Genomic DNA, 21,632 nt, shown 5'->3' on the forward strand with positions numbered 1-21,632 from the left:
TCCAAACACCGCACAGAACAAAGACCTTCGATTCATCATGCCTCCCAAAGCGAACACTTCCGACCTTCACGTCGCGAAGCTCTTCTCAGTCAAGGACTATGTGTGCGTAGTAACTGGAGGCGGCTCTGGTATTGGCCTCATGGCCGCCCAGGCACTTGCCGCGAATGGCGCAAAAGTATGATCCTCCTTCTCGCGGATGAACAACCCTAACATCAGAAAGGTTTACATTACCGGTCGTCGACAAGAAGGTAAGCACGACTACAGCCCCCTCGAATTGAATAGACAGATAGACTGACCATCTTAGCCCTCGAGACCGCAGCAAAGTCACACAGCCCCGACCAAGGTGGTCAAATCATTCCTCTCTCACCATGTGACGTAACCAAGAAAGACGACTTGGAGCGCATGTACCAGGAGCTGGCGTCCAAGGAGAAGTGCATCAATCTTCTCATTGCCGCAGCCGGCATCTCAGGCGAGAAGGGGATCCCCGATGCGGATAACGCAACCGACATGAAGAAGAAGCTCTTCGACAACGAGACATTCGAGGGCTGGGCCGAGACTTACAACACCGATGTTACGGCCGTTTACTTCACCACTGTCGTCCTTCTGCCGCTTCTCCAAGCTGGAACTGAGAGCCATGGTCATCTTTCTGCCTCTGTCATTGTCATCTCGTCCATGTCGGGAATCATGAAGGACGCACAAGGCCACTTCAGCTACAACGCTGCCAAGGTGAGATACCCGTGTTGATGTGTGGAAGATCTCTACTGACTGTACATACTAGGGCGGTACAGTCCACCTTAGCAAACTCATGTCGGCGGAATTCCAGCAGCTTCGCATCCGCGTGAACAGCATTGCTCCGGGGTACTTCCCATCAGAGATGACGGCAAAGGAAAGCGACGAGCACCAGAAGAGCGACCTTCCGGATGAGAAGATCCAGGAGAAGGGCCACGTTCCACACGGTCGGGCGGGAAGCGACGCGGAGATGGCACAGGCCGTCATCTTCCTCACCAAGAACTCCTACGTAAACGGCCAGATCCTCACGGTAGATGGCGGTGTGCTAAACGTCGTGAGCTCTTAGAGTTTGGTGGCGAAGATGTGAGGGAAATGATGGAAGTAGCCTGAGGATGAGAAATGATACCAGCTGTTAGGCGTCTCAGCTTGACTCGTGCATCGGCACTTCCTCTTCGGTCGGGTTTCCACAAGCTGACCGAAGCCGATTCCCCACATTCCCCGCGACAGCGATAAGACCATGCTGATGATGCTTGATTGCGATAGTAAGCGATAGCGGTAGGGATAGCTGATGTGACGCAAGCATCTGATGATGACGGGGCGAGTCGTAGGCCATGGAGATGGTATGGCTGTGGCTTATGCAAGGGGCTAGCGCACGTGGAGAGGATGTGTTTGATGACAATGTGTCTTTGTGACGAGATTTTGCTGTGAAGAACAAAACGTACACAGCGCGTCGCGTCGCATTGCTTGCACCTACATGCATACGTGCATATACAATTTTCGGAACCGGAGGCAGCCATGAGGTGCAGCGTGGTGAGTGGATGCTACCGGGCAGGGCGCATGAAGCGAGGATGCGAGCTTGCAACGGCGCGGCCGCTACTGCGCGCAGGTCGAGTAGCAACAAGACATTCACCGCAGCTCGAGTCGCCGCCCGCCTAGCGACTCCCCGTCTGCCTGAATCTCCGCGGCAGCATTGGGCGACGATTCCTGACATAACGGCAGCCTCTGGCAGGCGAGAGCGACTCTGGGATTCGCTGGGCGTGCTAGAGCGTGTTTCGCGGCCAGGATCCCCAAGTGATAATTGCTTTGCGCTGGTAACGGGCCCCTCCAACGCATAATCTGGGCCGCGCATGGGCAACAACAACAATTGCGACTTTGCCCGCGACGCTGCCGTCCGTCTGGATTCCCGGGTGCGTGTTGAGGGAGGATATGCACACCGCAGCCCGCCATTCACCGCCGCCGCCGCCCAACTTCGCCAACGCACCGCCGCCGCGCGACAGACCAAGCCCCGACGATAGGACGGCATAGCAGCTGGCTCGGGCCAGAGGAAGACGTCAATATGGTCTCACACCCCTCCAGACCGGCGCACGCGGCCTCGAACTCGCGCTCGTCGCAACCCGCCGCCCCAACCGCCAACACGCCGGGCCACGCGAAGAAGTCGTCGTCCTCTTCCAACCACAATGGCCAGCCCCGCGAGCGCGACCAGCGGCCGAGCAGAGAGGGCACCGCGCAAAAGGCCGCCCAGGGCGTCGACGGCCTCAAGGACTTCCAGCTGGGCGACTGCCTGGGCAAAGGCGCATTCGGCAGCGTGTACCGCGCCCTCAACTGGGGCACCGGCGAGGCGGTCGCCATCAAGCAGGTCCGCCTGGAGAACCTGGGCACCGCAGACCTCAAGAACATGGAGATGGAGATTGACCTGCTCAAGAACCTGAACCACCCCAATATCGTCAAGTACAACGGCTTCGTAAGGAGCTCCGAGAGTCTGTACATTATTCTGGAGTGAGTAGACCGAAATGGATATCCAAGGCGTAGCTAATGAGGTCAGGTACTGCGAAAACGGATCGTTGCACAGCATCTGCAAGAACTTTGGAAAATTCCCCGAAAACCTCGTCGCGCTGTACATGTCCCAGGTCCTCCACGGTCTCCTCTACCTCCACGAACAGGGTGTCATACATCGGGATATCAAGGGCGCAAACATTCTGACGACCAAGGAGGGCCTCGTCAAGCTGGCAGACTTTGGTGTAGCCACCAAGCAGTCAGGCCTGGATCAGTCGAGTGTTGTCGGCACGCCGTACTGGATGGCTCCCGAGGTAATCGAACTATCCGGCGCTACCACGTCGTCAGACATATGGAGTTTGGGATGCACAGTCATTGAGCTTATCGAAGGGAAGCCGCCCTACCACAAGCTACAGCCCATGCAGGCCTTGTTCAGAATTGTCAACGATGAGCACCCGCCGATACCTGGCAGTGCCTCACCGGTAAGTATTTCCCCCAGACGTGTACCCCAAATTCTGACCCGTGCAGCTGCTGCGTGAGTTCCTCATGGAATGCTTCCAGAAAAATCCCACGCTCCGCATCTCCGCAAAACGCCTCCTCAAGCACCCATGGATTCTCAGCGCCAAGCGGACTGTCCCTGCAGTACCCACAAAACCTACCGAGTATCAGGAAGCAGTCAAGTCCGTGCAGGAATGGAACGAGGCATTAAAGTCACCCAGCTCCCTGCGCCGAAGCTCCCGTCTTGTGTCGGGCTTGCAGAAAGCCAGTCCCGCTGCTTCATCTCGCAAGAATCCGGCCAATGTTAATCTCAACATCCCGAAGCACAGACCTACTGCAGAGTCGTTCCGCTCCCCGGAGCTAGACCATGACGACAATTGGGATAATGACTTTGCCGAAAGTATATCGCCCCGCGCCCTGCAGATGCCACACTTGAAGCCACAGGACAACTTTGGCGGTCTCTTTTCGAGCGACAAGCTCAAGGCTTTTGCCAGTTTTGAATCGGTTACAGAGATGGCAGAGTATGATGGCGAGGCTACGGTGAAGAGTCCGATGAACTTGGCGCAATTCCAGAGCTTTCCTAAAGCATCGGGCCATAGAGCGGTTGAGAGGTCGAGAGGCGCCAACGGTAGACCTAGGACGTCTGCGTCTTCATCGAACACATCTTCAAGATCAAATTCGAACGCTTCCACATCAGAGTATGAGGATAGACATGAACCTCAGCCGAGAACAGCATTCCTGCGAGGTACACCAAGGGCTGCACAGCCTCCCAAGCCAAAGACTACAGCGCCAGCGCGGCCAAGCCAGCTCTTTCGCGAGGACACTGTTGAGGATTACTCGGATCTCATGCCAGCTGACGAAGGTGCCTTTGAGCGTAAGCTGGCGTCCATGCAGTACGCGAATTCGCCAGCCGTACCATCTAGACAAGTAATCGTCACCAACTCCAGCCCACCATCTGACACGTTCTCCCCACGATTGTTCCATCCCAGCGACCTGAAAGCAGGTCCGAAGTCAACACGCGATCTCAAGTCTAACGGCAATGTCCATCAGAGATCGACGAGCTCAACATCAACACGGAAGCAACTGCAACGGACGCAGTCAGAAATCGAGATTCAAAAGTACGCTGAGGATGAAGGTGACGACTTTTCAGATGTCTTTGGTGATATCAAGAGCCAGCTTGCTAACCCTAGCCGAGCCGAGAGTGATAGTGGGAGTGAGCACAGCAGTCTTGCCATGATCACATCTAAGATGGCGAACTCCTTCATCATAGCTGACGAGGATGACCTTGATCCATTCGCCAACCTGGATGAGGGTCTTGACAATATCAACTTGGAGAACAACGTCGCGCGAGACCGGGACGATCGGTTGACGAAGATGACGGAAAGCCTCGTAGGCTGTCTGAAGACTAGTCAACCCGACGATGAATTGCTCGACATTGCAGATCAACTACTACAGGTACTACACGAGTCTCCGGACAAGCGATCAATCATACTACGAAGCCACGGCATGCTGCCTATATTGGAGATTCTGGGAACTAGGCCGCACAACGAGGTGGTGCTACCTCTTTTGAAGATCATCAATTTGATCATCCTGGAAGACTCTGAATCACAAGAGAGCTTGTCGTTCTTGGGTGGCATTCCGACTATTTGCTACTTCGCTTCCAAGAAGTTCCCTAGCGACATCCGGAAAGAGGCCGCAGCTTTTGTACGGCAAATGTATCAAACAAGCACATTAACGCTACAGATGTTCATTGGCTGTGGTGGCATCAATGTGCTAGTTGAGTTCTTGGAAGAGGACATTGACGCCGAGCGCGACCTGGTGCTCATCGGTGTCAACGGCGTATTTGGCGTTTTCGAATTGCAAGGACCGACTCCTAAGAATGACTTTTGTCGCATCTTCTCGAGATCGAGCGTACTATACCCTCTCAGTTTGGTGTTGAACCGTATGGTAGAGGAGGATGGCGAGGTTGCACGCCTAATCGTCGGCAGGATTGTACAAATCTTCCTCATCTTCTCACAAGCGGAGAGTCATGTCAAGGATCTCGTGGCAGATCGGATGATTCTGAAGCGTAAGTTGTCCCTCAAATTGCAGAGACTTAGGCAGTTCGACGGTGTTGTTGCAAACTCAAACATAGCTAACAACGCACAGGTGTATTGAAAGATCTCCGCAAGATGGCGCCACCGCACCAGATCACCATGCTCAAGTTTATCAAGAATCTCAGCTCGCTCTCCTCAACCCACGAAGCCTTACAAAACTCCAACGCGATCGACATCCTAATCGAACTACTCAAGTCGACTCGACAGAAAGACGCATTGAGCCGCAGTCAACAAAGATCCGCTTCTGACCCAGCGCGACTACCTCCCTTCCACCGCGAGATCTCGAACCAGATCCTCAACACCATGTACAACTTGTGTCGACACAACAAGAGCAGACAGGAGGAGGCTGCGTTGTCGGACATTATTCCTCTGTTGAAGGAAGTTGTGCGCGAAGGCGGCCCGCTCAAAGAGTTTGCTCTGCCGGTGTTGCTTGAGATGGTCAACTCTGGCAAGGTGGCACGAAAGATGCTGTGGGATGCAAAGGGTCTGGCATTCTACGTATCGCTGTTGGGCGACCGCAATTGGGCGGTGACTGCCCTGGACGCCATCTTCGTGTGGTATGTGTTTCACGATGTCTTTAGGATTCTGTACAGCATGCTAATTATTACAGGCTCCAGGAAGAAACCGCGCGCGTCGAGCAATACCTCCTCTCCCCGCAATCAAACTTCACCGTCGCCATCATCTCCGCGTATACCTCCGCCGACCTCCCACACTCCACCTTTGAAAACATGCTCGAGCCACTGCAGAAGGTGGTTCGTTTATCCCCACCAATCGCCGCCTCCCTCGCCGTACCCGAGATCTTCGGTCGCACAGAACAGAAGCTGGGACACAAGGACGCAGTGACGCGTCTCAACTTCCTCCGTATCCTGCGGACGATTTGCGATGCAAAGGACGAGGGCTGCTGGCTTATACGTGCATTCGGCTGCTACGAGCGCATCAGCTGGCTCATGGAGCACGACTCTGCCGTGTTGGTACGCCAAATGGCCGAAGAGCTCGTCCGCGCCTGCGACGAAGTCGAACTCTCCGGCATCAGCAAAGGCTCCAACGGCAAACGAAGCCTTAGTCGCGCCTCTACCGTAGGCATGAACCTCCGGCGTCCCGCCTCCTCAGCCGGCCGCCGCGACGGCTCAGGCTCCAGCACCGGTTCCACCCTCGTGAGCAGCGGCATGGGCCTCACACCCCCCACACCCAACTCTCTCAAATCCACCTTCATGCTCCCACCCATGTCCGGCACACCGACAGGTCACCGCAGCGACCACCGCATCACGCGCTCCCAATCCTCAAGTACAATGTGGGATCTCGCCGAAGACCCCACTGCCGTCCTCCCTCCCTCCTCTTCCGGCCGCTCCAAACCACCCGCTCTCGCACGTAGTTCCACTTCCTTCGCCGCCCTTCAATCAAGCACTAGCACACCAACCGGTCCTCGCACTTCCTCGCGTCCTCCATCCCGGGACGCAGCAACCAGTCTCGCGCGCATAGAAGCGAATCACAATAACGCGAAGTCCTCGTCGAGATTACCTAAAGCGCGTCAGGGGCGGATTAGCGAGGCGGTGAGTCGAAGAAGGCAGAGTGTTGTTGGAGGTGAGAATGAGACGCCAGGACATGCGCATGGGCATAGTACTGGATCCCCTGCCCCGAGTGCACCGGCAGTGCATTCGACGAGTAATGCACCCCCGCTCCCACGGTTGCAGATCGTGAGGAGGAGAAGAGAGACTAGTGGGGGTGAGATGAGTACCGCGGCTAGGAAGGGGGTACAGGATTAGAAATCTGGGGAGACAAAGTCGCCTGAAAGAGAAAGACAGGGTGGAAATGGGGGTGGAGATGGGTATTTAACCCAGGTACGACGAAGAAGGGGGTGGACTGGTCTTTGACCTTCACACCACTCTATCGTGTGTGGATGTGTTTCCTTTGTACATTTCTTTTGGCTTTTCATGGCATGTTTATGCTCAGCGGTGGATATGGAAATGGCGTCGTGTTGCGGTATTTCAAGGCGTCACGGTCTCGCCTGGCTTTGGCTTTGGACACGGGTTAAAGCATCGTTAGGTTGTATTGCATAGCATGGCGTTTTCGTTGTGTTCAAGACGTACATCGTCCTTGGTCTTAACGCCCTTGGTTTTTAGGGCAGAGAAGATAGACCGGAGAAGGGAGAAGGGGGTAGTGCGGAAGTGTGGATACTGATTACTGGTTGCATAAAATGAGATTGTTGAGAGACGATGACGATTTGTTGCTGTACTTTCCCATTCGTGATATGAGTGAAACGTGGACATATAAAGAGTCAATGACTTGTGGTATGACTTGTGGTGCGAGAGCTGTACCGGGATAAATGTAGATATGACTATCATCCTACACACGGGCGAATAACTTCCTGGGGAGAGGGAGACGATAGGAGAGTAGAAAGCAGTGTAGGGATACGGGAGTATAAGAGCTCGATGAGGTCCTATACTGTAACGGAGCCACTACGTAGTCCCAGCATATCTGACTCTGTATCGTGTATGAGTCTACTTCAACGCACTGTCGTATAGAAACTCATATCCAAAGAGTCAGAATAGTCTATAAAAAGCGTCTCCCTCAGTTCATGTTTACGGCTTTACACCTTGCAAAGCTGCGTCCCCGAGATATTAATATTGTTAAACATGTACAAAGCGAACGAAACGTCCAACCAAAGCAGTAGTCACGCGGAAAAAAGCCCGGACGACGCTCACAACGATGTGCTAGAATTCTGCCATGGATATACGAAAACAGCCACGGACCTTGACGTGAAGAGCTGTAGCTGGCGACTCTCCCTCCTTTTCTCGCGACACTTTCAATGGAAAGACGGAGACGTGACTGACCAAGCACAACGGAACGACGACCACAGTGCAAAAAGATTGACCCTTGAACTGCTCATCACCCGCAGACCCGTCCCTAGCTCGAGTATGGCCGCTCGAACCAACGTCCCTGGACTCATCATCGAAGTCGAAGCTTCTCCGGAAGGTTGTGGCGTATGCGGTGTCCAATCGCTGTACACAGTTATACCAGGTTCATCCCCATGAGGGCGCTTGTCCATCATCATGACCGCTTCTCCTGACTATTCGTTCAATCGACCGCGGAACATAGGCTTCGACTTCGATATGGACCGTGGTCGTATCGAGCCAGGCAAGAAGCACGGCACTTGTGTGATCTTCAGTTGCGAAGAGCTGCCTCAAAAAGCGAGAAGCGGACAGGGTTTAGGTACGCCTGAAGCAGCATTGCTGGGAATCGGAAACTTGGGGGTGGACGAGTTCGTTGATCTTGGTGATGAGAAGGCCATGTTATACTCGTACAAGAAGATTTCTCTGTGGAGGCTTGCAGCGGTTGGGTATCGAAGATGAAGGGCTGTGCGGTATGCGGTCTTCGAGGTCGTCCTCGTACGTGGTGGCTGGATGTGCTGTAGGTACATACCCAAGCTGTTGAAAACTTGGAATGAGTGACGGAGCAAAAGGAGTAGCGAAACGGCATAGTATGACGAGACTCCAACGGACTACTCTTGACGCACAATTCTCCAGTAGGCACTACCGCGATCCGCCATGATACACGCATGCTGCGTGCGGCGAGGTGACTTTTCGTATCCCCAACCCAACAATATTGGTGTAACAACCTTCTACCTCGCACCTGTCATCTCCCCAGCCATTTCCGTTAAAAAATCCCAATTTCTCCACCAAAAATAAACAAAAACACAGCACAGCAACGCCCTACCACAACGACGACGAGCGCAAAAAGATGGACTTGCAGGGAATCGAACCCTGGACCACTCCCATGCTAAGGGAGTATTATACCACTAAACCACAAGCCCGTTTTTGCTGTTCCGTGAAGAGGAGCTGCTTTGATGGGAGATGGAGAAAATACAAAATTCATATTGGTAGACACAACAGTTAAGATCGATGGGTGCGGTGGGAAGAGACAGGATGGCCCCACATCTGTAATGCGGTGAGCTTTGCCGCTAGATGGCTCCAGAGGTTTGCCGCGACCACAGACATCATCGGAGTGGGGTTCATGTCGGTGGTAGTGCCAACACGAATGGGCATCTACTGTTGACTTGGTCGAAGGTTATGTTGGTATAGCCATCGAAGGTATTTCCACTCGAGCGACCGACGCTGACAAGGTTTCTGCATTTCGGTAACCGCATAGGAGCAGCACGACGACGATGCTAAACCACATCCACACCACAGTCGCTCGGACAATATTTCTGTATCGTCGGTGGTCGCTAACGCCATCTCTTTCATATCCCACAACATATCGATAGCGCTGCGCGAAATCGTCCGAGAAGATTGTCTTGAGTGCATCGAAGTTGATCGAGCGCTTGCATTCATCAGGGCCGGTCTTGGAGCCGCTTCGTTATCGCGAGAGTACTGCACGTTGAGGTTGTTTCAGGTCTGCGCGAAGAAGACGTGGTGGTGGAATGGAGTAGATGGCTGCGTCGCGACTTGAGCGCGGAGACTGCATTGGTGAGTAACTACGTCGCGGATCGTCATTCGCCCTCGTAGTAATCGCGACTGGAACGATTCAGGGCAGCGCAGAGACGACGCGCTGGTGCCGTGCCGTGAATTCCTGCGTCGCGAACTGAGCGCGAAGGCTACATAACCTTGTGACCAGGTCGCGGATCGTCAAACCTCCCTTGTTGGCATGACGCGATGGCATCCTTTAACTCGCATCGCGCGGCACCGGTGGCGCTCATGAAGGATTTAAGCGCGTGTATACCAGGGCGCGCAACGTGCACAACGGGAGTCGCGATGGAGCGGAGTGAGTGTAAGATGGGTCTAGAGAAAGAGTTTGCAAGACGGGGGTCGTTGAGATAAGCAGTTTGAAAAGACAGCACAGACGCGGTGAAAGTGAAGGGGAAAGGGAAGTGCCGCTTTGAGACACATGCCTTCCTGCTAGAAGGAGCATGACACGTCACTACACGACTCTCTCGACACAACACCATTTCAGACCAAGATACCATAACTCAAATATCATTTATCAGAACTTCATACACTACACCTCGTCACACTTCACCCCCAACCCCAACCTCCAACGCCCTACTCAACCTTAACCCTCTCCCACCTCAACCCCTCCTCAATACTCCCCCTCGTAACCCCCCAGTTATCCGCAAACCAATTATCCCTCGGCTTCCAGGGCCCCGCATCCGCACAATTCGGCATCTTCTTCATCGCCACATTGACATACGTGCTGTTGAGCGGACTAGCACTAACCGTCTTCTGGCGGCTCTTCTCATCAATGACAGGCGTCACACTGGTATACCCCTGTTCCTGCTGATGCTTGATCAAACGGACGAAAAGGCGGGACGCGGCGTCTGAGCCTAAAGTCCAGGAAGCGTTCCAGTAGCCGATGATGTTACCGAGGTTGGGGAGGGAGGTAAGCATGGCGTTGCGCCACATGTATTGCTGCGAGATGTCTATCTTCTCGCCGTCGACGCGCACGTCGATGCCGCCGAGGAAACGCATGTTGAGGCCCGTGGCAGTAACAATGATATCAGCGTCGAGTTTGTTTCCGCTGTTGAGTTCGATGCCGTCGGCGACAACGCTCTTGATGGTGTCGGTGACGATGTGTGCTTTTCCGCTGCTGAAGGCTTTGAAGTAGTCGCCGTCGGGACAGAGGCACATGCGTTGTTGCCACGGGTTGTAGCCAGGTTTGAAGTGCGGGTCGACGGGGAAATCGGGTGGGAGTTGTTGGGCGGCTTTCTTGACGAGGAAGTTGGAGGCGAGGGTGGGGAACCAGATGCAGAATTTGTAGAGGAGGATGGGGACGAGAGTGAACATGAAGCCTGGGGTTGTTAGTATGGGGCTGATAGATGAAGGAGAGAAGACTTACGCTTGTAGCGTAGGGTGAACCACTCCGGCGCCCACTTCTCAAACCACACCTGGTCCTTCTGCGGTAGGCTCATAATGTACGTCGGACTTCTCTGCAACTGCGTCACACTACCCACACCGTTATCCACCATCGCAGGCATCATGGTAATAGTGGTCGCGCCACTACCCACGATGATCATCTTCTTGCCCTTGTAATCCAGATCCTCAGGCCAAAATTGCGGATGAACGACCTTGCCCTTGAAGTTGTCGATACCGGGGATATTCGCCTTCAGAGGGGTGTCGTAGTTGTAGTAACCAGTACCAGTGATCAGCCACTTGGTCCAGTACACCACTGTCCGCGGCTCTCGTCCAACATCATTTCCAACCTCCACTTCGAGCCTCCACCGCTGCTCCTCGCTCCTCCAATCTGCCTTCATAACCTTGTGTCTATACCGAATCTTCTTGTCCAAATCAAACTTGTGCGCCGTCTCCTGCAGGTAGCTCATGATGCTCTCGCCGCTCGCAATCGGGTTCTTCGCTCTCCATGGATAGAACTGGAAGCCCAGGGTATGCAAATCGGAATCCGACCGTACACCGGGGTACTTGAATTGTGACCATGTTCCTCCGAGTTCGTGGCGGGCTTCGAGGACGGCGAATTTGGCGTCTGGCAGCGACTCTTGGACACGGTAGGCGGAGTTGATGCCGCTGAGGCCGCTGCCGATTATTAACACGTCGAAGTACGAGTCGATCATGGCGGGCCGGTTGTGCTGACGATGCTGACGATGGAGAAAGGATGCCGGCGCAGGTACGCGAATGTGGGGAGGTGGGGAGGAAGCAGGTGAAGTAGACCGATCACTCAATCAATCTTCGCGACACAAAATATATGCTCAGCGTCCGACGAATACAAAAGCTATGACACCAAGTCAGTGGTGGGCAATTGCCAGGGGAGCCGGTGCATGTCGACCTTTGTACCAAATCAACTCAACCTCCGAGGTGGCTCCACCCCCATCGTGCGACGCCACACGTTGCGCACGCTACCCCACCACTAGATATTTCGTCCATCTTCTAGTCCTTGACGGCCGCCTTTCACCGCCGTGCGATTGGGGTGTTCGTTCGCAATCTTAGTGTTGTTGTAGCGGTAAATACGTCACCGAGTTTTTTGCCGAGGCAGATCCTTAGTTGCTTTTTTCCCGCACGCCGCTCACCTTGCCACAAAAGGAAACATGACTGGAGCGCGACAGGCATGACTCGCTCTGTTGACCCCTTTTGGATTACCATGGGCGAGAGAGGTTACGGCTGGTGAGATGCATTGAGGGTTGATTTGAGAGTCCCAGTCACATGTACCCCGCAGATCATGATCACCAGCTAACTCGTGGCTGCCTTATCGGAAGGATTCGTAGGGCTGGTATACAACTACGCTACAAGCCCCTGTTTTTATCGGAAACTCAAGACTTCCGTAGGCCAGATACCTCGGTATGACCACGCGAACGGTGCCTGAACACCTCGATGTTCACGAGACAACATGCGACGACGAATAGCGATCGCGGAGCGCACCGAGGCAGGCAGACAAACAGCTAGTGAGGATTCCGAAGCGTTGGTAGACGTAGCAGATGGTCGAGTCTAATATAGGGACACATTAAGCGAATGCGAAAAGCTTCCAGCCCTCATCCCACGCATCTCATTATCTATTCTGACTCCTTTCCTAGAATGATCATCTCCCCCTCCGCCCCACTATCGCTAGTAATATACATCCTACCATACCTATCCTGCGCGATACTCACGGGTCTGAAACATTGCGTGGTCGAGCAAGAATCCACATCCGGATTCCAGAAGACGTCAGCCCAGTTCTGCGTATTATTCACCGCTGCTTTCGGTCCGAAGCCGTTCGCGCCCTTGGTAAACGGCACTTCAATGATCTTGTATCCAATCGAAGGATTGCGGTTCCAAGATCCATGGAGGGTAATGTACATGCTAGTGAAGTTCTTGTTGAAGCTCGCATCGAGGGGTGCAGAGTGTGCGGGAAGAGCAAGACGCGACGGTATACTGCGTGTCTTACAGGTATCGTCTGTGAAGGTAGCGTTGGGCTCCAAGACGAATTGCTCACCCATCATGAATGGTTTATCTGCAATCGATGCCGGGTTGAAGACTGTGTAACAGGTGGGGTACCCATACCAGTCCGTGTTTTCTTTGGATGGATCTCCAAGGTAGTTGATCTCATCCGCTGGGTTATCGGTATGGATATCCACGGATACCCCGTCAATAGTGCGATGTAGCTCGTCCGACGAGTTTTCGACTCCCCAAAGCATGCCATCAGCATCGAATGCCAGACCGACTTCATTCCGGAGCCCGTAACCCATCTGATAGCCACCGGTTGCGTAGTCGTAGCCATCTGTGGGGACAGCGGCCGTGTCGAAAACTTTGATACAAGATCGGCCCGTTGCAATGTCCGCAGAGCCGTAGTCAAAGTTGTCGTTCGATCCATGCGAGACGAGGAGGAGGTTCGGGTACTTGGGCGGAATCTCCAGCGTCCTGGTGACATGTCCTCTACTGTCCATGCCTGTCACGACTGTCGTCGAGTTCTCGGAGACACTCATGGTAGCTGCATCGTATGACCAGGAGAATACTGAAGTTGCAGAGCTAGCGAATAGCGTCTTCCCATCGTGGCTGAGCACAATGCCATGGTTGAGATTACGTTGAGCGATGACGGTCTTGGACGAGGTGAGGCAGCCGTTTCGCGCAACTTTGTGAGCTGTAATACCCATACCATTCTGTACGACAAGAAGGTTTCCAGCGTTATCGAATATGAGCCCTCTTGGCTGGTTCAGTCCTCCCGCGACCTTCGTAGCCTTCCATCCTTTCGCAGTGTTCACAGGAAATGCGAGGTTAGCAACATCAGCGCACAAATAAGGGATTCCTGTCTGGATTGGTTGTGGTAATCCCGAAGTGACAGTACTCATACTCATCGTAGTCGATATTGCGCTGAAAGTCGAGCTCGGTACTGGGGTGCTGCTTGATATTGGTGGGCCATTGTCGACGAGGTTCGCAGCCACTAGCTCATCAAAGTCCGTGTTTTGACCTCGCATGAGGTCGATTCTGTAGTTTCCAAATGAATTGTGCACGTTGAAAGTAGATCTGTTATTCGCTGGTTCAGCAGGCGATCTACTCGACAAGCCATAGGCGAACTTTTGCGCAGATGCATTTGCGTCGATGGAGACCAGATTACCGTTCACATCGTGCCATTGGGAGCAGCCTCTACACCGCACAGTCAGAGTCCAGTGAGTCGCATTGTATCCAGTCCCTTTGATGTACGAGTATTCGGCATCGGCGTAGGGCTGAGGCAAACTCAGGCCAAAAGCCATTCTTGACGAGTAGATGGAGGTGTTTGATGCACTATTCATCCATCCGACTGTAAGTGGGACATATGGCATCGTTCCGCCCCAACTGAATCCGACCCAACCATTCTTGATAGGCGACACAATTTGCAAGACGGTATCGAAAGGCGCAGCTTTCGACTGGGGTAGAGCGACACCAAAGGTGATACCATTCGTGCCGGTCCACCCAGAATAGCAAATCGAGGTTTCCAAATCGCAGTACCGCTTGGTAGTTTGGCTATATGCTGCAATAGCGTCAATCAAGAGATGTGAAGTGAAATACATATGTGTATAGGAGCAAGTACCTGTATGACTGACAGCAACAAGCGTCAAGAATAGCCTGCCTATCCTCATCGTCGGCGAAAAACGTAGACTCTACCAGATGATAACGTTATACCGTAGCGGAGAGCTGAATCCTGTCGAAGACGCGGATGGTAACCACGAGATACAAGATGTGCTCGCTTTTTGTAACAGAAAACTCGCAGACCACACAGATAGCCGCGAGGCGCTTATACATATGCGCCATGGATCCCTTTGTCCAATGCCGGGAGACGCAATACGTATCATACGATGATCGTCGGCCGAGTGCTGTATCATCATCCGCTCATGCAATAAGCTTTCAGAAGGTATTATGATGACCGAAAGTACGAACGGCAGTACTTTCTGTTGAGTGTTGGATCCGCTTCCACGTTGGTGGTATATTGTTGCTGCATTCCGCTTGCGGCAAAATACTCCGGATGTCAGTAGCTTCCTCGAGTTGCATGGCGTCTTATTCTCATGTACCCGTTACACAGGTCCGGAAGATGCGTGGATGTGTAGTCATACGAGCCTTGATTGCTGTTCTTTGAGCCTCAACTCAGACCAGGTATGACATTGCGTCCCGTATCTGTCCTTTGCAGGACACGTCGCGCGACAGATTGGAGCCACTAGAACCGGAATGCCCGGGTCTAGTCAATTGCACATGGTGCTGTTGGGCATGTTGGCGATGATTTAATCTGAATGGAGATCGGCAGGACTGAATAAATGAAGCGACGCTTTTAGCCTTTGACTGTCAGCATCAGATATATAGTTTTAATCGATACACGAGTACATCTGCTTATACGTATACTCGGATATTGTCGATAGCCCGATAGGCGCATTTTCTCGGTCCGGTCGCCGAAGAGACGAGTGTGGTTGTCAGAATCGATGGCGATCAAATGTCACGCATCAAGTAGAAGTCCTCGTGCGTCGTGACGGGTTGCTCAGTGTACGCGATGGCTCTGACATACCCAAGGACAGTCGATGGAAGAAAAATCATTGCTGCGATAGGTTGTTCTGAAGTGAGATGAGGCGAAAGGAAGTTGCGATGGGATGATGCGCGGGTCCATGACGAAATGAGGCACGTCCACGCGAATTGTGGAAGGAACCAGCTACATACTATGCACCTCACTCCAAATTCACAGAACCCGAGAACTCTAAATCTTCGCCTTCGCAGGCGCAGTAACCATCTTACCATGCACATAACAAATCCCCCTTATCTTCTCCGCCGCCTCGCCCCAAAGCTCATTCCTCAGCACACTATACACGCCCATCTTAGCCCTCCCTTGCACATCCCTCGCCTTCTTCAGCGCAACCTCAAGCATAACCTTCGGCTCCGCAATCTCATCCACAATGCCATCCTCGTATGCCTCCTTGCCCGTCCAGCGATGCGCCTCAAGCAACATCTTCCTTGCAATCTGCGGCCTTAGCTTAAGCCTTGGAAGAAACCCGATGCCAGGGAAGTGCAGACCGAGGTTCACAGGCGGCATAGAGAAGAAGCCGCGCGACGAGTTCATAATGCGGTAGTCGTGCGCGAGAGCGAAGGGGCAGGCTCCGCCGAATGTGTGGCCTGTTAGCAGAGCGATGGTGGGGAACGGGTAGTCGAGCAAGGTGGCTAGGAGCGGGAAGAAACCATCGCTGTTTGCGAACGGGTTTGTGTCGCTCTCGTCTAGCTCGAGTCCTGTGCACCAGAACTTCTCGTCGTTTCCTCGCGTTATCACACAGCCTTCTGAGTCGGCGCCTAGTTCTTGCTCGATGTCGCGGAGCGCGCGTATTATTTCTTGTGCGAAGGCGACGTTTATTCGGTTCTCAGGGGCTTTTGCGAGCGTGATGACGAAGACGCGGTCGTGGCGGTCGACGCGTAGGTTGGTGTAGTTTCCCAGTGCCATTGTGTTTGGGTATCGCGATTACGACGTCAATGGCGGTGCGAGGTCACCCAGGTATAGGTGAGCTTTTGAGTAGAGCCTGTGCTGTGAGCTCTCGCGGGTTCAAAAAGCTACGCATCGTTTTGCGGTCTCAAGATGCCAAACTTCATGGTGTTGAAGCCTCGGCAGCCAGATGCGGGGAAAGACCCTGGCCGCAATCGCGCGTTGGAGCGTGTGCTTCCCGTGCCATTCGATGACTCGACGGAGACATAGATACTGCTCTCCTCAGGCGAGATCCGGCCAAAGCGCAGCTGCTGTTGCGGGCGTAGACAACATATGGCATGGAGAGGTAAGGAGTCAAGGCTTGCAGCGCGTGGCAATTGTGGAGCCGCATTGGCCTTTTCTTAGACCGTCCCGTCTTTCCACACGTCGCTCTATCATCACGACCAAAGATCATCTCACCCTCCCTTTTCCATGCCTCAGCCTTGGGTCACCCTTACGCTCATAATTACTCGCGTATGCGAACTGTAACGTATCGGGTATTGGCAGGTTGTACAACGGCAGATGCTGCGATGTGAACTGATCGCCGCCAACAGACCTTTTTTCTGATTTGTCTCTAACCTATCGCGCCATGACCTCTCCGTTTTAAATCTTAGCCTTCTCTGATTACTATCACGCTATATCTAAGCGTTGCAGGCCGTATTGTGGACATGGGGAGACACCAAAGTCAACACCTACCAAGATCCACCATGCAATGGGAGCAACGCGATACAGAGCCCTGTCGTGTATCACTCGACAGTGGCCTACCCTTTCAGCCATCTTCAGCCACGATCTACGCGAGGTGAGAGCAAAGGGCAAAGGGTAGAAGGCTGGAAACTCAACGGGACGTGCGATCGGTGTGGTCCCGCAGCATCGCTCCACACATATCGGTACAATCAATGTGTATTGTATGCAATTCGACAGCACATCATCGCCCGTGGTTGGGCCCTTTACGCTTCCATGAAAAATGAGCACGCATCCGGAAGACTTGGCATGAAGTCACGTCAATTGAAGACGGCCAGTGTGCATCTTACATTCAATTCATTGGAGAGGCTGAGATTCGGGCTTAACATCACTATCAGCAGGACGCCCCTTTGTTGCATACCAATGGGTGTTACACGGCATGTTCAGCATCTCCGTGGACGTGACCTCACTTCCCGACAACCATCTTCAAGTATAAGGTGCAAACGAACCTGTACCTCACATCACGTACCAAACCAATTCTTCTCTCACTCGCATGCGTAATAGTATCAATAGACAGCTTCTGAGGGTTCCCACCACCCCGATCATAGACACCAAGAATCTTATTTCAATCAAAGAGAGCAACATTTTCTCACAGACAGTAATGACCGAACAAAAGATCATCGCCATCATCGGCTCCACAGGCTTCCTGGGCCCTTACATCACCGCCTCTCTCCTTCAGAAGCACCCCAACGCCAATATACTCTGTCTAAACCGTAGCAAAGACGCAGAACAACGCACCACCTCCTCTCTATCCCGCATCAGCAACGACGACCTCACCCGCCTCACCTTCATAACAGCCGACATCACACTCCCAAACCTCGGTCTAGACCTTATCCAATACACCCACTTCAAGACCTCCGTCTCAGAAATTGTTTTCAACGCCTGGAACGCAAACTGGACGACGCCCCTCATCGGCTACTTACCCCTCCTCAACGCTGTTCAACATGTTATCACAGCATGTACCGCTTCGCCCCAAACACCCCAACCTCGTATAACCTTCATCTCCTCCAACACTTCGATAATGAACCACCCAACCCAGCATCCTTCCACCGCGCTCATTCCTGAAGTCCCCGCCTGGGACTTTTCCAGCGCAGCGAATACCGGCTACGGTCAGAGCAAATGTCTCGCGGAGCAACTCCTCGCTCGCGCAGGACAAGAACACAGGGTACGCGTGGCTATCGTACGCGCAGGCCAGATTGGTGGTGCGTCGTCTGCTTTGCCTGAGGCGCCGCAGTGGCCGATCCAAGGTTGGCTGTACGTCACGTTTAAGACGGCGCAGACACTGGGGTACTGGCCCGTAAGGATGAATGCTGTGGATTGGATACCTGTGAATTCGTTGGCGGAGGGCATCGCCAACATCACATTATCGCCACCGAGCTCAGACGCTCACACAGACACGGTTAAGGTCTACAACATGATGCACCCCCGCCCCGCGCCTTGGGTATTGCTGCAGAAGGTGTTGGTCGAGCGGTTTGGACTGGAGGTAAAGGAGTGTAGTCTGCCGCAGTGGTTGGGAATGTTGGACTCGGAAAAGTTCAAGATGCATGCGTTTTTGATGGAGGCGGGTGAGGGGAGGGAAGACGAGGCATTGGTTTTCGGGAATGAGAATGCGAGGGAGGTGTTGCCGGAGGTGGAGGATGTGACGGAGGGTTTGGTGGAGAGGTGGTTGATGGGGTGGGGTTTGAGGTTGAGGGAGGTGAGGGCGAGGCTGTGAATTGGGGTTCCGCGTATGTAGAGGTGGGCATGTGGTGGCCAGTTGCAGCACACGGTAAGAGACACTGGGTGGAGTGATTTGACATGGAGTGGATAGTTGTCATTTCTTAGCGGTATATGATACCATGCAACTACACCATACGGTCCTGCCGTCAAAGTACTTAATGCGTACCATCTACAAAGTCTGCTTGCCTCTCGTCTCAATTGGCAGCACCAACATACTGAAAAAGGCCGCAATGAATAATCCACCACTGGCGTAGATTGGCGCCTTGGGGTTACTTCCACCCGCTTGAATAGCAACAATAGGCGCGCAAAGTCCAGCAACACGGTTCAAGAAACTGCTCATTCCAGTACCAGTGCCACGGATTGGGGCGGGGAACACCTCAGGTGTGTACGCGTACAAGACACCGTACATGATGTTCTGGAAGAAAGCCTCGAGACAAGTGAAAGCGAGCTGGAAGTCGGAATCGGAAGAGATGGTGAAGAGGAAGACGAAAACACCAGTGATGACGGTGGCGACGGCCATTGTGCCCTTGCGGCCAACGTACTTGAGGTCGACAGTGTAGCAAGCGAGGATGGATCCGGGGACACCGACGATGGCGGTGATGGCGTAGTTACGGTAAACGATGCTGATGTCGTTCTCAACGCCACCGCCCGAGTTCTTCAGGTACTGTGGGAGGAAAGCATTGAAAAGCGGGTAAGCCATACCGATGGTCGACCATTGGAACCAAAGCAGTGCGGTGGTGAGACCAATCTTCTTGTCCTGGAAAAGGGTCTTGAAGCGCTTCATCGAGAAACGGCTAAGGGAGCGCTTGACGATTTCGAAGACGCCGAGCTTGATGTCTTCTCCGGTGACTTCCTGGTCGCCACCGATTTGGTTGAGAATGTCCTCGGTGAGCCAAGTGTGCGTCTTGTTGTAGTGCGCAATACCATAAACGGTGGCGACAGCCTCAGCCTGACGACCGCGAGACAATAGGAACTTGGGTGACTCGTAAAGATGGAAGAGGAAGAAGCGGCAGATGAACATGAAGAATGTGATCGCGCCGAGAGTCAGAATGAGATATCGCCAGCCCATGTTGTCTTCCATTCTGCACTGTCCGATGGGAGTACCGTCGGCGCATGAGAAGTTGGGAATGAAAGCCCAAGCCACTGGGGATCGTTAGCAAGTCATCAGGACAGCGAGCGGTGTCAACTTACGAAGCGAGGCAACCAAGTTACCGACGGGCCAGAAGATGGAAAGGAGCGTAAGGAGGTTTCCCGATGTTTGAGGCAGGAATTCAAGGAACAAAGCGCCGTCAACTGGGAGGTTACCACCGACACCAAGACCAATGCAAGCGTAGAGTGCGCATGTGCCGATCCAGTTGGGCCCGCCGCCGGATGCAAGACCAAAGACACCAGCGAGGAAAAGAGTAAAGTTGAAAGCGAGACGGCGACCGATAATGTCAGAAGCGGTACCCCAGAAGGAAGCGCCGATGCAGAGACCAAGGAAGAGCGCCAGTGTGGTGTATCTGACTTCCGTCTCACTGACACCGAACTCAACGCTGAGTTGTGGTAGTGTAAGAGCAACACCCTGTATCTTGGTAAGTCCTGTTGGTTGATGGGAGGTTTGATATGCGCACCTGCAGCCACAAGTTGTCGGCCATCCAACCGCCACCGCAAAGGGCAAAAAGCTGCCATTGATAACGGCCCATGCCCATATCTTGCAAGGCTTTGTTAATAACCTTGGATTTGCCTGTGAAAGATCAGTACTGTTTCCTCGCGAAAATTACCGGAGGTGATAGGAGAAGCCGCACGACGTACGGTCATATGGCGTGTCGTTGTCTGAAGCAGCGACCTCTGCTTCAATCTCTGCCTTCAATGCTGCAACTGTCAAGCCATGGTTAACAACACCACTAGATGCATTACTGTCAGGGCGCGTGAGGCCATCTTCTGGTTTGTCGTCTTTGGTCGTTTTCTCTGTTGCAGCGAGGGAGGCGCGTGGGTGGGTGGAAGCTACAGAAGCGCGATGGGTGGAATCATCAAGAGGCACATGGACGCCGGGGAATTCGTCGACATGATGAGCCTTGAAGGGATTCACAAACATAGTTCGGACCATCTTGGCGTAATGATAGCGGTGGTAGCGCGATGGAGGATAGGCGTGGAGTTGTTGCTTGGGGTTGGCGCAATGGTAAAGAGGGGTGCGATAATGGGGCAGTCGCGATTGGGATGGTGCTGTCCAGGGTCGTCGAGTCGTCGATGTTGCTGTAATCTGGTGGTTTTGTCGTGTGTCGAACCGTCACGGCGTCTTCACCCAAGCAGGATGCTAAAGGCTTGTGAGGCTTGGAAAAGCTTGTATATTGGATATGGCAAGCTTCCGCGACTACAGGGTCGCAGGAAATTGATGACAAGAGTTACACGAGCTCGGTCCTGGAGGAGGGTCATGGCCCCTCATATACTCCAGCTCTCCCCGGCGCCGCCCCTGTCAAAAAATCTTTTGGAACGGACAGATGGTGTGGAGTCGTTGGTACGGTGCGCCAAGGTAGCGGCATTAAGGCGCGCGGTGACGTAGTGCTTGGTGGACCAAGCATCAAACCCCATCACGTTCCTCTACCGTTCACTGCAAAGATCATCCCACGTCGCCTCTGTGGTTCGCTCGATCCTATTAGGCTTGGCCTTAGCCAATACCATCGGTCTGGTAAGCTTTGCAGTCTCACTGCTTGT

At 53.4% G+C, this 21,632-nt stretch overlaps 8 protein-coding genes and 1 non-coding gene across 9 annotated transcripts; 4 read left to right on the forward strand and 5 right to left on the reverse strand.

Annotated features, from left to right (window-relative positions):
• Nucleotides 1–37: 37 nt before the first annotated feature.
• BKA58DRAFT_409712 (uncharacterized protein) lies at nucleotides 38–1,075 on the forward strand (the record flags this gene model as incomplete). The annotated part of the gene is made up of 4 exons (XM_046172164.1): nucleotides 38–175; nucleotides 221–248; nucleotides 305–726; nucleotides 779–1,075. The coding sequence occupies 4 exons, from the start codon at nucleotides 38–40 to the stop codon at nucleotides 1,073–1,075; spliced, it is 885 nt and encodes a 294-aa protein (XP_046027184.1).
• A 561-nt stretch (nucleotides 1,076–1,636) lies between these two features.
• On the forward strand, nucleotides 1,637–7,313 carry BKA58DRAFT_356552 (uncharacterized protein). Its single transcript, XM_046168661.1, has 5 exons — nucleotides 1,637–2,505; nucleotides 2,552–2,984; nucleotides 3,031–5,068; nucleotides 5,149–5,653; nucleotides 5,707–7,313. The coding sequence occupies exons 1-5, from the start codon at nucleotides 2,066–2,068 to the stop codon at nucleotides 6,857–6,859; spliced, it is 4,569 nt and encodes a 1,522-aa protein (XP_046027185.1). The 5' UTR covers nucleotides 1,637–2,065; the 3' UTR covers nucleotides 6,860–7,313.
• Nucleotides 7,314–8,146: 833 nt separating this feature from the next.
• On the forward strand, nucleotides 8,147–8,446 carry BKA58DRAFT_437200 (uncharacterized protein; the record flags this gene model as incomplete). The annotated part of the gene is made up of 1 exon (XM_046173470.1): nucleotides 8,147–8,446. The coding sequence occupies one exon, from the start codon at nucleotides 8,147–8,149 to the stop codon at nucleotides 8,444–8,446; it is 300 nt and encodes a 99-aa protein (XP_046027186.1).
• A 389-nt stretch (nucleotides 8,447–8,835) lies between these two features.
• BKA58DRAFT_t32 lies at nucleotides 8,836–8,907 on the reverse strand. The gene has a single exon. It is a non-coding gene; the product is annotated as a tRNA-Ala (tRNA).
• Nucleotides 8,908–10,021: 1,114 nt separating this feature from the next.
• Nucleotides 10,022–11,795, reverse strand: BKA58DRAFT_117534 (FAD dependent oxidoreductase). The gene is made up of 2 exons (XM_046164068.1): nucleotides 10,926–11,795; nucleotides 10,022–10,878 (listed from the first exon to the last, which is right to left on the reverse strand). The coding sequence occupies exons 1-2, from the start codon at nucleotides 11,653–11,655 to the stop codon at nucleotides 10,133–10,135; spliced, it is 1,476 nt and encodes a 491-aa protein (XP_046027187.1). The 5' UTR covers nucleotides 11,656–11,795; the 3' UTR covers nucleotides 10,022–10,132.
• Nucleotides 11,796–12,588: 793 nt separating this feature from the next.
• Nucleotides 12,589–14,628, reverse strand: BKA58DRAFT_418792 (cellobiose dehydrogenase-like protein; the record flags this gene model as incomplete). Its single annotated transcript, XM_046172683.1, has 2 exons — nucleotides 12,589–14,519; nucleotides 14,580–14,628. The coding sequence occupies 2 exons, from the start codon at nucleotides 14,626–14,628 to the stop codon at nucleotides 12,589–12,591; spliced, it is 1,980 nt and encodes a 659-aa protein (XP_046027188.1).
• Nucleotides 14,629–15,588: 960 nt separating this feature from the next.
• BKA58DRAFT_379428 (ClpP/crotonase-like domain-containing protein) lies at nucleotides 15,589–16,791 on the reverse strand. The gene has a single exon (XM_046169809.1). The coding sequence runs from the start codon at nucleotides 16,458–16,460 to the stop codon at nucleotides 15,729–15,731; it is 732 nt and encodes a 243-aa protein (XP_046027189.1). The 5' UTR covers nucleotides 16,461–16,791; the 3' UTR covers nucleotides 15,589–15,728.
• A 754-nt stretch (nucleotides 16,792–17,545) lies between these two features.
• On the forward strand, nucleotides 17,546–19,020 carry BKA58DRAFT_117581 (uncharacterized protein). Its single transcript, XM_046164070.1, has one exon. It carries the CDS (start codon nucleotides 17,713–17,715, stop codon nucleotides 18,931–18,933), a length of 1,221 nt encoding a protein of 406 aa, XP_046027190.1. The 5' UTR covers nucleotides 17,546–17,712; the 3' UTR covers nucleotides 18,934–19,020.
• BKA58DRAFT_117580 (major facilitator superfamily domain-containing protein) lies at nucleotides 19,021–21,441 on the reverse strand. Its single transcript, XM_046164069.1, has 4 exons — nucleotides 20,733–21,441; nucleotides 20,552–20,664; nucleotides 20,130–20,502; nucleotides 19,021–20,081 (listed from the first exon to the last, which is right to left on the reverse strand). Exons 1-4 carry the CDS (start codon nucleotides 21,025–21,027, stop codon nucleotides 19,108–19,110), a joined length of 1,755 nt encoding a protein of 584 aa, XP_046027191.1. The 5' UTR covers nucleotides 21,028–21,441; the 3' UTR covers nucleotides 19,021–19,107.
• Between the last annotated feature and the right edge of the window lie 191 nt (nucleotides 21,442–21,632).

Source organism: Alternaria rosae (genome assembly GCF_020736505.1).
Source record: "Alternaria rosae strain MPI-PUGE-AT-0040 chromosome Unknown BKA58scaffold_3, whole genome shotgun sequence".
Classification (NCBI taxonomy): domain Eukaryota; kingdom Fungi; phylum Ascomycota; class Dothideomycetes; order Pleosporales; family Pleosporaceae; genus Alternaria; species Alternaria rosae.

Bases quoted from the DNA above. Each gene is read 5' to 3' on its own strand.
- BKA58DRAFT_356552 (XM_046168661.1), top strand. From the start codon at position 2,066: ATGGTCTCACACCCCTCCAGACCGGCGCACGCGGCCTCGAACTCGCGC. The intron at 2,506-2,551 runs GTGAGTAGACCG...TAATGAGGTCAG, and splicing joins AGTCTGTACATTATTCTGGA to GTACTGCGAAAACGGATCGT. The intron at 5,069-5,148 runs GTAAGTTGTCCC...AACAACGCACAG, and splicing joins AGATCGGATGATTCTGAAGC to GTGTATTGAAAGATCTCCGC.
- BKA58DRAFT_117534 (XM_046164068.1), bottom strand. From the start codon at position 11,655: ATGATCGACTCGTACTTCGACGTGTTAATAATCGGCAGCGGCCTCAGC. The intron at 10,879-10,925 runs GTAAGTCTTCTC...TAACAACCCCAG, and splicing joins GTTCACCCTACGCTACAAGC to GCTTCATGTTCACTCTCGTC.
- BKA58DRAFT_379428 (XM_046169809.1), bottom strand. From the start codon at position 16,460: ATGGCACTGGGAAACTACACCAACCTACGCGTCGACCGCCACGACCGC.
- BKA58DRAFT_117581 (XM_046164070.1), top strand. From the start codon at position 17,713: ATGCGTAATAGTATCAATAGACAGCTTCTGAGGGTTCCCACCACCCCG.
- BKA58DRAFT_117580 (XM_046164069.1), bottom strand. From the start codon at position 21,027: ATGGTCCGAACTATGTTTGTGAATCCCTTCAAGGCTCATCATGTCGAC. The intron at 20,665-20,732 runs GTACGTCGTGCG...GATCTTTCACAG, and splicing joins CAACGACACGCCATATGACC to GCAAATCCAAGGTTATTAAC. The intron at 20,082-20,129 runs GTAAGTTGACAC...AACGATCCCCAG, and splicing joins TAACTTGGTTGCCTCGCTTC to TGGCTTGGGCTTTCATTCCC.